At 34.8% G+C, this 15,641-nt stretch overlaps 1 protein-coding gene and 1 non-coding gene across 2 annotated transcripts; both read right to left on the bottom strand.

Annotated features, from left to right (window-relative positions):
- Positions 1-7,857: 7,857 nt before the first annotated feature.
- LOC108997439 (calcium-dependent protein kinase 1-like) lies at positions 7,858-12,324 on the bottom strand. Its single transcript, XM_018973728.2, has 8 exons — positions 11,581-12,324; positions 10,965-11,108; positions 10,611-10,763; positions 10,315-10,430; positions 9,868-10,035; positions 8,756-8,883; positions 8,545-8,644; positions 7,858-8,273 (listed from the first exon to the last, which is right to left on the bottom strand). Exons 1-8 carry the CDS (start codon positions 12,233-12,235, stop codon positions 8,190-8,192), a joined length of 1,548 nt encoding a protein of 515 aa, XP_018829273.1. The 5' UTR covers positions 12,236-12,324; the 3' UTR covers positions 7,858-8,189.
- A 1,672-nt stretch (positions 12,325-13,996) lies between these two features.
- On the bottom strand, positions 13,997-14,068 carry TRNAG-UCC. The gene has a single exon. It is a non-coding gene; the product is annotated as a tRNA-Gly (tRNA).
- Between the last annotated feature and the right edge of the window lie 1,573 nt (positions 14,069-15,641).

Below are 15,641 nucleotides of genomic sequence, written 5' to 3'. Positions count from 1 at the left end.
TAATTTTATTAATTTATCTTGAAGTATTTAAGTATTATTAAATCTTAACTATTTCTATTTTAATTTAAAGATTTAGTAGTATTTTAATTTGAATATTAATTTTATTAATTTATCTTGAAGTATTTAAGTATTATTAAATCTTAACTATTTCTATTTTAATTTAAAGATTTAGTAGTATTTTAATTTGAATATTAATTTTATTAATTTATCTTGAAGTATTTAAGTATTATTAAATCTTAACTATTTCTATTTTAATTTAAAGATTTAGTAGTATTTTAATTTGAATATTAATTTTATTAATTTATCTTGAAGTATTTAAGTATTATTAAATCTTAACTATTTAAGTATTATTAAATCTACCAAAATTTATATTTTATTTTAAAATTTTAGTAGTGTTTTAATTTGAATAATAATTTTATTTATCTAGAATTAACAATATTAAATGGTAGTAGTACATATAATTTACACAACTATCCCAAACTATTTGTATTATGTATATGAAATGTCATTACCCGTTCGAACGATGATGCCCTATGTTCGAACAAAATTAATACGTTCGAACGGTAATCCTAATACGTTCGAACGTATTCGTTCCAGATTCCAGTCGTCTTCAACAACGCCGAAAACTCCATTAATTACAAACTCTAACAAACACAAACACCAATTTCAAAGCATACAACTTTCTAACATTGCAAAATATTAAGTTCAAATCATACATTTCTATTTTAAAAGAAATACCTAACAAATTGAAGATGAAAATGAAATAATCCGAGAATAATTTGAAAATAATCACAAACTATCCTACACATATTAATCCGAGAATAATGGAGTGAGATGAACAATTTTTTTGAGCTTAAGGGCTAGTTTGAGAAAGAATACCTCTAATATGCGAAGGGTAATCTTCAGAGCACGGAGCGACAGCGCGGAGAGAAAGGAAATTGTGAGGTTCTGTCGTGTTTTTGAAGAACATTTCATGTTCGAACGGTTATTTACTAACCGTTCGAATGTGAAAATATTAAGCGGGAGACAATTCCCTCCTAATTTTCACGTTCGAACGTATAAAAAGTATGTTCGAACGTTATTGAATTATTCCCGCTCGAAAATTTATCGTTCGAACGTTAATTTCTAACTGTTCAAACGGTATTACAAAGTTTTATTTATTTTTTTTTCATTATAATGTTGAATAAAAGAACAACATTAATATATGTAGACATATTAGATGATACTATATTTTAATTGGCGGGATATTTTCCCACCACTGCAATAATCCGTTCGAACTATAAAAAATTACGTTCGAACGGTAATCCAGCTGTCTTTAATTGGCGGGATGTTTTCCCGCCATTTCCCTTGTCCGTTCGAATGTCTTATTTTACGTTCAAACATTAACATATGTGTTCGAACTGTTTATGAGTACCGTTCGAACACATATCCTTTATGATTAAATATAACTTTTTTCATCATTAAATGAAAAGTACTATAACATCATATGTATTAGTTATATATACTATCATATATAATGTAATATATACTATCATATATATGGTAATCTATACTAATTATATAGTATATATAGTAATATATATTATCATATATATAGTGACCTATACTATCATATATATTATTAAGATCATATGTATTAGTAATATATACTCACATATATATAGCCCCAAATATACTAAGGTCACATAATAAAGTATGTAGAAATTAATAAGATGATAGTATATTAGTCGTTGTCTATACTCTATGTATATATGTTGTATAATATCATATATAACTTTAGTAGGTAAAGTATAATGGAATATGTAATATGACATATATTAGTTAAGTATAAACTCATACCATATAGTACTACATGCTATTATATAGTACGTTATATATGAGTTATATCTCATATATAACACTTTGATAGTAAAGTATTATGATATATTACTATTATACTATAAGAAAATATTTTATAAGATATTATGCTTTCAATTAAAGTATTCTACTATTATAATATATATTATAATATTACATAGTAGATTACAATATATATAATCTACTATAATAGTATATATATTATAATAATTTATATGAATATAAATTGATGTATTAACATTTAATATATTTTTTAATAATATTGTAAAACTTCCGTTCGAACGTGAAACAGTAACGGGCGAACGGTTTTACATTAACGTTCGAACGTTTAATATTAACGTTCGAACGGTTCTACAGGTATAAGTTTATCGCGGGCTTCCTTCCTCTCACGCCGCCGTCTCCACCGTTTGAAAAAGTGAGAAAACGTTTGAACGCACGCTCTTCACCGCCGTCTGCCGTCGTGATCAACACATACAACATTTGTCCTCCCAACTAAAGGTATGTAATTTCAAACTCATTTTACCGTTTATTTTATAATTTTATGGTTTTATTTGGTTTTTTTCCTTAAAATTATATTTTCTCATTAATAATTACCGTAGAACATCATAAATCTATCGTAGGATGTTTAGGAATGAAGAATACTTTGTTTTTGAGTCGAAGAAACCACGGAATCGAAACATTTTTGAGTATTTTCATGGCTGCTGAGTTGACTCAGCCATGGCCGAGTTAGATCTGTTTTACGTTCGAACGGTATTAACCAGTACGTTCGAACGGTAAACCTGTACGTTCGAACTTTATAGACACGTTCGAACGTTATTAATTTTCCGTTCGAACATATATTTATACGTTCGAACGGTAATTATTAAGTTAAATCCATTAACATTTTATTAGCTTATTAAATTGTTTTCATCGTTTAATTGATTATATGTTCTATCAATTAATTTATTAAATTGCTATTAGTATATAATTTTGTAAATCTTTTAGTCGTAATTAGATTTTATCACTAATCTTGAATGTATATTTTATTGTTTTAATTGCGGGATCATAATAATGTCTTCTCGGGGCCGTAAACGTGGTAGATCAGGAGAATCTTCCATCCAAACAGTTCGAGAGCGGACCGTTTTACTTGAGCGACAGGTAAAACTGTCTGATTTTGTCGCTCTTATATGGGAGGGTCAATCCCTCCCATCAGTATTTAATGATCGTGGTTGGGCACCGATCTTAGATCAGCGAGAAGAAGGAATGGAGCTCCTTTCCTTCATTGAGATCGTTACTGAGTTCTATAAAGAGCTCGGTGCTGCTAGCCCAGACGATGGAGGGGCATATAGGATCTCTGTCCGAGGAGCTCCTGTTATATTTTCAGCGGATGGACTCGCTGCATATTTGGGTATTCCTAGGCTTCTTGATGCCTATCCAAACCTACCAGTACGGGAGTCTGGTCCCTCAGGTGATGCAGCTCAGTCTCAGGACGAGGGACTAGATTACACAGATGAGATAGATACACTTGCTGATCACGAGGTCAGGGACTTGATTGTTGGTCCAGATGCTCCAGTGTATGATGGCTCCAAGAGTATTAGGCAGGCAGATTTATCTTCTTTCTTCAAGATTATGAATTTGATCATTGCCAACAATATTGACCCACGGCAGCACAAGACCGAGGTCGGCATGGATCGAGCGAGATTTATGATACGGGTCGCTCGTGGCATCCCGATCGACCTCGTTGGTTATATATTTGAGAGGATCCGATCAGAGGCACGGTTTATTACGACAGATATACTGCCGTTTGGGATCCTCATCACTCGATTTTTGCTACATGCCGGGGTTGTGCCCGAACCTGCCGAGCGTTCTCGATTTCCGATGGCACCGATCAACAGCACCACCCTATCACGGAGCACGGGACACTCTAGATTTCGTTTTCGTGGAGCTGTTCCAGATAGGGCTGAGATTCAGAGAGATGGGCAGCCAGGAGATACTGGAGTATCGGCCGGTGAGACATCTACACAGCCTGAGACATCACGCACATATATTCGCGAGGAGCTGGCTGACATATTGCGTGCTGAGATCGGTGTACACACATCAGCAGTGATTGATGCAGTGCATACTGCCATGTCTGAGTTGCGTACAGAGATTATGGCTACCGTCTCTGGGTTACGTACAGAGGTTGATGAGTTACGTACAGCGATTAATGCCAATAATGCAACTCAGGTCACAGTTAGTACTCGACTGACACAAGTAGAGACACAATTAGCTGCAGTCGAGGATGTGTGTAGAGACCTCGCATCATAGTTTTTATTTTTTATTTATATTTTCTTTTGTTGTAATTATGAACAATATATATGACATTTTGATTGATAATATTTGCTTTATTTGGTTGATTAATATGTATGTGATTGATAATATTTATTTACTAAATATCTTATTTAACGTAAAAGAAATCATTAAAATATTTTAAAATTAATTACATAAAATTAATTAATGAATTTGTATATATGATAGATATTTTTTATATTTTGAGTTTCGTACCGAGATTAAAATTATACCTTCGAATGTATAAATGTGGTGCTTGAATATGTTCTAACTAAATATATTCCGTTCGAACGGTTTAGAAAGCTTCCTGCCAGGATTTGCCACCAAATATGTTCCGTTCGAACACAACAAATTATCGTTCGAACGTTTTTGAACTTTTCCCGCCATAATAAAGTAATTATCCGCCAAATTTTACTGTTCGAACGTATTTTTTCACGTTCGAACGGTAAAAATTTTTTGGGACGATTTAATTCGTCGCAGAAAAAACTGTTCGATCGGTTATTTTGACGTTCGAACGGTTTTCTACATTCATGGATTTTTTGGGACGAAATTTAAATTTCGTCCCAAAAAATGACTTTTAGGGACGAAAAAAATTTCGTCCCTAAATAATTTCGTCCCAAAATCTCAAATTTGTTGTAGTGATTGCCAATCCTACATTGAATGAACTGCTAGATCATATTTTTCAATTTAAATTTTCTTCTTAGATGATCACAACTGAGTGTTCAGTAGATCGATTAGTGTCACTACATGTATTAATCTAGTTCAACTTGAACTCATAACACCCTCTCCCAAATCTCTCTATAAATATCTTCATTTTGTGTGTTATTTGAAAAAAAAAAAAAAACCATGAAGTTCCATACGTGCAGCTGCCGAACTCAAGATACCCAGTCCAGCACTATGATTGATTTTGTGTCGAAAATTTTAGGAATCAACACTACAAGATAAGTAGCTTGATCACAAATTAGGATTATCATACGTTAGTTACTTATATATATTATTATTAAAGCCAATTCTTTGAAAATTAGTTTTTACGTACCACACATATCATGATATTTGCAAGCACGCCATTTATGTTTCATCCTGCATATTATAGTTATGTATGTATTATGCATTTCACGTTGCATGAGACACGTAAGCTATCTTAAGATCAAGTGTAAGATAAAATTAGAACAGTTTAATCAGATAATCATTCAAATGCATTGTACCAATGCAGTTCCAAGGTAGATGATCTCAAGTGTGGTCCACCGTAGTATGCTAAAATACTATTAGTAGCTCTTCTTGCGTTCATCGGATGTTGGGCCGGTGCACAACCTCGCACACAGAGTTAAGTGTGTTGGTCAATCAAATTAGTCAGTTAAATCAGATTAGTCAGTTAATTCAGATAAATCAGTCATGCATATCATAAGCATCATCATGATCAATCATGATTTTAAGCTCTTAATATAAATTTTTTTTATGAAAAATATTATGTTAAGTATGTTTACATTATGATGAGTTTTTTACTGAGCCATCGACTCAATTTAGTTTCTTTTATATTTTAAACCACACCAAGTCAGAATATTTATGAAGGTAGAGCTGCAGGATGATACATAGTCCAGGGAAGCATGATAGTGGCTTAGATCATGTATAGAGATTTTAAGTTATGATTTTTATAGTACAGATTTTGAGAAATTTTAATAAATACTTTCGTGCACTTTCATTAACGATTTCAATATTTTAATTCAAAACTACTCTACTTATTATAAATAATTTTTGTACTTGGCACTTCATTCAGAATAAAATAAAATATTTTTAAGTCAAGTTTAATAGTAGTACTCCAACTTCACCGATAATTTTAAAAAGTGATTTTATTGTTAAACTTGGAGAGCGAAATGTTACAATGATAATAAAATAGATGATAAATAATATTATTCATTATTTTATTTTAAAGTTGTGTATGAGTTGTGAACGGTTAGTTCTCCTATCACTACTCATTAAAAAATTATTAATTATTAAAATGTTATTTATAACTTATTGATGCAAATCCAAATCGATTCTGTTGTCTATTTATGTATTAATTTCTCATATAATAATTTAGATTTTTTCATCTTCATAATTTTGAAATTTTCAATTATTTAAGTTAGGCTTGTGGGTTTCATAAAATAATTTCAAATTTTACTATTAATCAATAATTCTCAGAGTTGTTTTTTCTTTGTTTTGGATGAATCTCTTGTATTTTTCGTCTCGATTATCTATTTAAACTAGCCACTAGAATTAATCTAAATTTTGTCCGGCATCACTTATATGATCATAAAGATATAAATGTTTCATACTCTTAAAATTTAAATTTCTTTTATATTTATTAATATAGTTTTCAGATTCTTTTTAAACTTAAACAGCTTAATTCAGATTATTTAATACAAGATTGGATGGCGTGACTTTGTTAAGTTTTATATAGATAACTTTATTCTTTAATGAACTTAGTTTTGACGAAAAATCCATATAATTTATCTTCTGTTTTTTAGTATTAGAAGATTGTGGTAATTAATGAAGTTTCAACGAAAATGTGCCACGCCTTTATAAAATAATGGCTAAATTAATTTGCAAAAGAAATGATAGTTCCTGATCAAAGTGATTTTATACCCAGAAGAACTAAAGAAACAAATCTCAACACGGGAATGGAGTTCAGAATTCAGATTATTGCAGAGCGTCCCGTCTTTTTATCATGAAGAATAAACTTGAAAAGTATATATATATATATATATATATATATATATATATATATATATATATATATATATATATAAGCGAAACATTTCTTTTTAACTGTTGAGTGTTGGGACTGATCCTTAAAATTGTTTACACCCTGCGATAACCTTCCATCCGGAGAGAACATATCCCGAGACCAAGACAACCGATCCTAAGGCCTATTTTGTTTTATTTTATTTTTACAGATAAAATGAAATAAGTTAAAATAGAAATTTAAAATTAAATAAAATATTTTTAAAATATTTTTATTTTAAAATTTTAAAAATTAAATTGTTTATTTTATTTTATGTGAAAATTTTAAAAAGTTATAATAATTAGATGTGATGAGTTGAGAAGAAAAATTTTATAAAAATGAACGAGGAGAAGTGATTTTGAAAATGGTCAATTTATAACCAATTCTCTTTTTTGTTAATCATATAAGTTCAAGAAAATTCAACCTTTTCGTTGCTAAGAAAGCAAGCATTATAGCAATAATAAAATGAAGGGGGAGTAAAGTGTTCAAGATGGATACTAATTTCCACCATCAATGTGAAAAATAAAACGAGGAAGAGGAATGCAACCAAGCTTAAGAACGATGGATTTTCTGAACATGCCATTCTTGAAATTGACACCATTCTTCACAATTGGTTAGATTTGCCATTCTTCAGAATCTACTAGTTCTCCTTGATTTGCCATTCTTCAGGATGCTTTAGCAAATAATCACCATTTTCTATAGCAAGAGCTATTTAAGAACTGAACCGCAAATTCATATGCTGATGGCAAATTAAATTCATCAGCATGATCCAGTAGCTGCACACTTCAAGGCATAAGGATGCCAAAACAAAATAATTAGCTTTTCTGGCTTCTTTTGCTTCGGATTTAGAGGATCACTTGACATCAACAAGCTAAACCTGCGGAAACAAGCTGATAAAAAAACAAAAAAGGAAAAAAACAAACAAACAAACATACCATCCTTCGGAATCAAGAATGGAAACAAGCCTTTTTTTCTTCTTTTTCTCCTCGTAAACAAGTGGGTTCTAAAATTCGTATTTATTGGTACATTCAAGCATCTAACCAGTTAAGATAACAGCCTAAATCAAACACAGAAATCATCCCAAACTGATGGCAATCGATCTCATTTCTTCTAGTACTTATGGACAATCCACAAACAATTTCAGACCGCAAGGACTGCTCAACCTCAGGTAGATATTTTGAGATTGAATACATGATCTAGAATTGACACTAGGCATCTGCAAATAGTGGTTGAGGCAACCGAAATATGCCAATTTGCATCGAGCTCATTTGCGCCGTCTGTTTGTGACCAAGTCTGGATTACCTTTCCTCATCATGGTTACGAACTCATCATAATTAATTCTTCCATCCTGAGAAAGAATTTGGGAGTCGTGAACAATCAGTCACCCAAGAAATAAGGACATCCGTGCTTTGTTGAGATGGAATAAAAATCAAAGAGTGCTGATATATGCTGTGCTGTTTAGGAAATGAAGTGGGTCTGAAGAGTTGCAAGTTTTTGTTTTTAACAAAGAATTCTTCTTGTGCTTTGAAGTTTCAAAATCTCTCACCATGCATTACTTTTGAAAGGAATAACTCGGTTAATATAACAAATCGTGTGTAAGGAAGAAGGAAGAAACATACATTGTCTGTGTCAACTTCTGCAATGATCTCCTTGATCGTTTTTTCATCTCCCATATTATATTGCTTCAGGGCATTCTCCAGCTCCTCCATTGTGATGTAACTAATATGAGATGCAAGACACGAAACCAAGACAAAATACCATATGATTAGACAGCTGTGATAAGGACATTATGAATAACAAATAAAAAAAGAAAGATCAAAGGGTGAGTACCCGCTCTTGTCCTTGTCAAAATATTCAAAAGCTTTGTATAAGTGGTCTTCTCTGTCCATTCTATTCATGTGCATAGTAGCTGTTATAAACTCAATGTAATCAATAGTCCCATTTCCATCAACGTCGGCCTGAGAAAGCAATAAACTACGTTATATTAGAAGAGCTAGAACCAGCAACACATTCATCAAAATGATGAGATTTGCAATGCATTTATTACAAATAATGCAAGCAAACAAACAACTCTGAAAATGGAATATAAATCAATAGCCGTTTCCATTTCCAGTCTATAGGCTCACATATGCATACAGTTGGGGATACATGAAACGAACATGTTTTCAGCACTGTAATGTGATCCAATATGCCAGTGAATCAAGAATCATGCCCTTGAATGAGCGTAACTACAGTTATGATAAAAGGGTCAATGTGTTTTAAAGGCAAGAATACAATGGAAGGTATGTTTTATTTATGAAAAGAATACAACCCTCACTAATGATTGGTCATAAGCAAAATCAAAATCAGTAAAGTACGTGATTCATTTCAACCTGAAGGTGCTGCATGAATAGGCAGCAATGACAGATGGTTATGGGTCCAAGCCCAAGCTATAGGAAATGCATAGAATAACCTCTGATTTAGCAAAACAAATGGACACGGATTGCATAAATTTTTAATACTGTAGAAGGCCCAAATATTTGGTCAAGACCTTGTTAAGTTAATTGTGATCTATGCTTATACAATGCAAAATTTGAATCAATGGTCATCAATAAATGATTTCATTCAACAAAATACAATTCTCCGATTTGGAAAATTAGTTCTTAATTCTACTGGCATCTAGTATCTGTGCAAATATCGGCAGCTAGGAGCCAAGCATGCTATCCACATCAGTGGAACAAAAGTTAAAAGAGTTTGGACTTCATATTCGATCAGTTCTAAGAGGAAGCAATCTTCTGCCATCAAAACATTCTCATTAATTCTGTTGGGACTATTAACAAATAAGACCCCCAATAAATAAATAGATACTTATAAAAACAATTCTGGTGGGATAAAGTTAAATAATTCAGAAGCACCAACAAGTTCAAGCAGAGTAAAAGAGACAAAAAGACTAGAGATATTACCGCTTCCATTAGCTGCCTCACTTCAGACTCAGAAAGCTTGGTGCCCAGTTTAGGAAGGCCAACCTTCAACTCCTCCAAAGTGACTGTTCCACTGTTATCTGTGTCCATAGATTTGAACATTTCCTTCAAGCCAATGATTTCTTCTTCGGAAAGATTTTCTGCAATTACCTAAAGAAAACAGAGAAATTGTGGCATAATGAAAGACTGGAACCACTCAGATTGGCTGGAAGTAAATGTTCATGCCCTTGGGTAGGTTTCTTCATAAACTTTGTTGGCTCACTGGGGTGGTAAGAAAACCTGGAATTTTCTTTAGGGATGCTTTTGAAAAGAGCATTGTTCTTTATAATTCCATGAATTTTTATTAATAAAGTTGCTAGTATATCAAATTTCTTGGAAAAAAAAGAAGTAACAGATGCTTGTGATGATCGTAAAAGAAGATATACTCACCTTTAGAGCAACTTTTTTGAGCTTGTTCATTGCTCTGAATTGTTTCATTCTAGTTAAAACAGCAATATCAAGAGGTTTATCAGATACATCCCCATCTTCTCTCATCCATGGATGATCTGCATTGCATTTTCAGTGTTTGAACATCATTTCAAATATAAATAAGCCACCAAACTCAGCTCATCTTTTAAGAATGAAGGACATAAAGAGTGAGAAGGCAGGGGAGACATGCATGAGAAGACACATTAGCCTTCCTCAACCTAATGTGCGTGTGGTCATTCGTCATTACTGAAACTTACCTAGGACTTCAAGAGATGACAGCCGTGCTTTAGGATCTTCTTGTAGCATCTTCTTTACAAGATCTTTTGCACTACTGGATATGGACGGCCAAGGATCAGATGAGAAATCAATATGTCCTCGAAGAATAGCATCAAATATAGACTGTTCATTCTCTACATATGAAAGAGAAGCAAGTGAGGATACACTGGTAACCTGCGACCAGGACCATTCAAATTGATATCTGAAAATGGGTAACGAATCTGAAATCTGCCATTATGATGAACTCTCCCAAAGGCACACAAAACCTGGAGCATAAAAACTATCGTTGATTGGGGGTTTTAACTTTTCTTACTCATTTAGAACAAGAGCCATACCTCCCCAGAAAGGTGGGACCCCACTAAGTAGTATATATAGAATCACCCCAATACTCCAAATATCAGCTTCAGCTCCATATTTTCGACGCAGCACCTCAGGAGCTACATAATACGCACTTCCAACAAGATCTTTAAATACATCTCCTGCACTAACACACACATAAAGAGTAAAGCTTCAAATCTCTCAACAAAAGCCCTCAAAATAATCTTGAGAAGGTAAATGTTTCGATGTCCAGACTTCAAAAGCACATGCTTTTAGAGAATGAAAGTGGATACTATCATACTAAAACCGCAAAAGAAAGACGAACATTACAAACGGCTGCATTTGTTCTCGCGGATCATATTTTAAGCGTGCCCACGGATAAAAGAGCCAACCAAATCTTTAGGATCTAAATGCATCAAGCTTGATCTGGTCATCAAAGATCAACCGCCATCATCGATCCTAAATGTTTCTGTTGCACCCAATTATTGGAAAACTAACTACTCACATTATTCACAAATTCAGGGATGAAAGATCACTAATGCAATTATTGCTTAACTTCTCAGTTCAAAAAACGCAAAACTTAAATTTTCTACCACATTCACCCACATTTTCCCAAAAACCACACACACTCACCTGGCTTGTAAAACACAGAGAGCCCGAAATCAGTGGCCTTGAGCGGCGAATCCTCATCTTTGCTCAAGAACAAGAAGTTCTCCGGCTTCAAGTCCCTGTGCATCACCCCCATGGAATGGCAGTAGTGCACGACCGTGACCATCTGGCGGAAGAGTCCAGCGGCGGCGCGCTCGGAGTAATGGCCCTTGGCAATGATCCGATCGAAGAGCTCGCCGCCAGCGCAGAGCTCCATGACGAGGTTAACGGAGTGGCGGTCCTCATATGCGCCCTTGAGCTCGACGATGTTGCGGTGGCCGGTGAGGTGGTGCATGATCTGCACTTCGCGGCGGACGTCGTCGACGTCATCACGGTTAATGAGCTTGCGCGTGGCGATGGACTTGCAGGCGAACTTTTCGCCGGTCCGCTTGTGGATGACGAGGTAGGTGACACCGAACTGGCCGCGGCCGAGCTCGCGGCCGAAGGTGTAGGTGGACCGAACGTCCTCGATCGGCCGGCCCAAGACGCGGCCCAGGGGAGTCTGACCTCGACTTCGAGAGGACACGGTTTCGGAGGGTTTGGGCTCCGAAGGGATGATTCTGATGCCGTTTTCGGCCGGGGGGCGGGGCGGGGTTGTTGAGGGGGAGGAGGAGGAGCCGCTGCTACAGTTGTTTCCCATTTGGTTTGGTGCGGTGGTGTTTTAGTCAATGCAAGTCAGAGGCTCAGAGCCAAGAATATCCGGTCTATATAAGTATCAACGCGTGCCTCTCTGTAAATGGTCCGAGTCATAAAGTGCCTGTCTTTTTAATTTTTTTATTCAGGATCTAGTCTTCATATTACGCTGGGTGCGTAAAATTTCTATTTTTTATTTTTTAAAATATTTTTAAAAAATAATAAATATTAATATACTAATAATTATTTTCTTAATCAATAAATAAAAAATAAATAAATATACGAAAGTCAAAATAATAGATAAAATGAGAGGATTTATTAACATTATTCATAATTTATATGACTTGTAAAGGTTTTTCTTGCTATTTTCATGGTTCGGTTAATGAGAGAATTTTATTTTATTTTTGTATTTTGTGGATTTTGTTTTCTTGCAGAGACGGTTGATATACATTTAATTTTAAGACAATTATTTAATGAACATGTTGAAAGACTTATTTAACTTAAAAGTAAATGATTTTTACAGTCTAAAGTGTTTAAATTTTGTACATTTTTTTTTTATAAAAAGTATGTTAATATATGATCCATATAAAAATATTAATTTTTTAATAATAAAACTTTTTTTTTAAAGAGACGGTGTAGAACTTGCACGAATTAAAATTATATCTAATATTATTAACATAAGAGGATTGATATAAACACAAAGAGACTCCACACACTGATGTGGCTGCCACGTCTCCCTACTTTTTTTTTTCCTTTCTTTTTTTCCTTTTCTCGTGCGTCTCCCCTCCCCTCCTCCCTTTGTCTCTGCCTATCTCCACCCTCTCTGTGGCCGCCATAGTGGTCGGAGACCACTTCAGGGCTGGCAAAAGCCGCCGACAGTCTAAGCGGCACTGTCCCATTCACGACAGTGCCTCTCCCGTGTGAGTCTCCTCCCCTCCTCCCATTTTCCCTCTCTGTCTCTACCCATCTCCACCCTTCCCGTCGCCACCATGGTGGTCGGGGACCACCTCAGAGCTGGTGGTCTCCTCCCCTCCTCCCCTTTTCCCTCTCTGTCTCTGCCCATCTCCACCCTTCCCGTCGCCACCATGGTGGTCGGGGACCACCTCAGAGCTGGTGGAATCAGCCAACAATCCAAGCGGCACCGTCCGGCGGGGGGATGAGAGCTCCCGTGCAGAGTAGCTTCGTGCAGAAGGAAAAAAAAAGTAAGAAAAAAAAGAATAAAAAAATATGTAAGTGTGCCACATCAGTGTGTAAAATCTTTTTATGAAATCTTTTTATGTCTGTAATTTTTTTCTTAACATAATATACAAGGACGGAACTGTGTTGAAAATGGAGATTATTTTTCTCACAAAATTTAGAAATATTAGAGAGGTTCTATATGTATGGCTTTCTTGGAAATGCGTGAAAGATTGTGACATCGATAGAAAACATAGATAAATTGAAAAGGTCTGAGAATTGAATCCAATATATATATACAGTAAGTACTTGAAGACATAGTACTAAAGTAGTATTGACATCATGATAAAATTAGTGCAGAAGGGAGGAGTTTGTGCAATTTCGAGGTTAGCTTCTGATGCATGCGGGCAGGTGGGAGTTTATGTTTTTTCTGTGTTTGGTTTTTTTTAAAATCTTTTACAAAAGAAGTGCAGAAAGGAGGGGGAAACAATGAAATTATAAATCAAAATAGAGTTTCTGAGTCTCTTTACTTCCCAAATTCTTTCTTGCCTCAAGGCTCAACGTAAAGGATTAACTCTTAAAAAGAGGAAAATGCGTTTGCCGGGAGTCGAACCCGGGTCTATTGCTTGGAAGGCAATTATCCTAACCGTTGGACTACAAACGCCTCTTGTCAGTAGGATACCTAAATAAGCTTTTAAATCTTACATTATTCATTTATTTACTTGGGGTTTGGGCATGAAACAACGCACCTTAATTAATTTGCCTTAATTATAATAACTATGATATTGGGGAATTTCAAGCTTGTTATGGTTCTTCAACAAGCTAGGCCTTCCTTCCTTGATCAATGGAGAAATATATGTGTGTGTGTGAGAGGGTAAAATGTTAGAGCCCAATATAGGGCCCAGCCACCAAGCCACATTACGAAAAAAGACAAAAGGATATGAGTGGAGAACAAGAGGGGACATACATCATGTGGGTGGCATGGCCATCAAGAGCAAGTCATAGGAAAATATGGAGAAAAGGGGGCTGACACATGCAAATGGGACCGATCTCATCACTATAGATTGGGACAAGCAACCTAGAGGTAGATGAAAGCCTTCAGCCAGATGACCAAAAACTCTCTCTCAATTTCGTCTTCTTCGTCTTCTTCTTCTTCCTGTGAAAGGAGCGCACCGGGAGGATCCTCTTCTTCTTCGACCTCTCATTCAATATAAGAACAAGGAGCTCCAGCGAATGATTGTTCTCCAATAAATGTATCCGAAGTCACCATTGTACAGTGAAACTATGAAAGACTGTAAACAATAATATTATAATGTATTTCTTCTCTCCAAATACTCGTGGACGTAGGCATCATGCCGAATCACGTAAACTCATGTGTCCATCTTCTCTTATTTTCTCTATGTATTTCACCATCATAGATGTACGCACCAATACCGTAGAGCCGTACCAACACACTGTCGGTGACTCCTAACAACACCAACTAGGCCCAAGTCGCCCCAATGGACCTGGAATAACTCTTTCTCCCCTTCTAGCATGTTGTGCGATTTTTATAACATCAACAATATATATATATATCATGTCCTTGTTGAGATATTTAAGGATCGAGGGGCAGGGGAGCAACCAATATATGGTTCTTTTCAAGAGAAATTATAGTTGCAGTCGTGAGTGCGCAAGCACTGCGCAATCACTTTAAAAAAATGAATGAGATTCATATGAAAAAAAAAAATAGTAGACCCTATTTTTTTTCAAAATTACTGCACGACACTTGCGCACTCCATGACTGCATGTAGCATTACTATTTTTTCAAAGTGTTATGATCCATGCAGTGCTACTACTTCATCTACATGCTTGTTCAATATCTGATCAGACTCTGACACTTTCACTCCTGTTGTCAAAAAAGTTACAACAATAATAATAATACTATAGTAACAAATATATCAACAAAAAATTCTATATGCAGTCATTTTTACATAATCTTTGCACATTTCATTAATGTGATCGGCTGTATCATTTTTTTTTAATATAAAATAATTGTTTTGGCCAATCACATCAGTTGAGTGTAAAAAAATACATAGAAATTATTGTAACTATCAGAACTCATATCAACCATATGATATATACGGCTGCTACAAGCTCATGTATCATGATCAATATGTGTCAAGTAGAATTATTAAGGTCACTTCTAAATGTTTCCACAAACACATGATCTATGGCTGAAACGGACTGCATGCGGTAGT

The sequence above is a fragment of the Juglans regia genome, chromosome 9 (assembly GCF_001411555.2).
Source record: "Juglans regia cultivar Chandler chromosome 9, Walnut 2.0, whole genome shotgun sequence".
NCBI lineage: Eukaryota > Viridiplantae > Streptophyta > Magnoliopsida > Fagales > Juglandaceae > Juglans > Juglans regia.
Note: the sequence above shows the minus strand (reverse complement) of the source record. Positions and strands in the feature narration are given on the sequence as shown.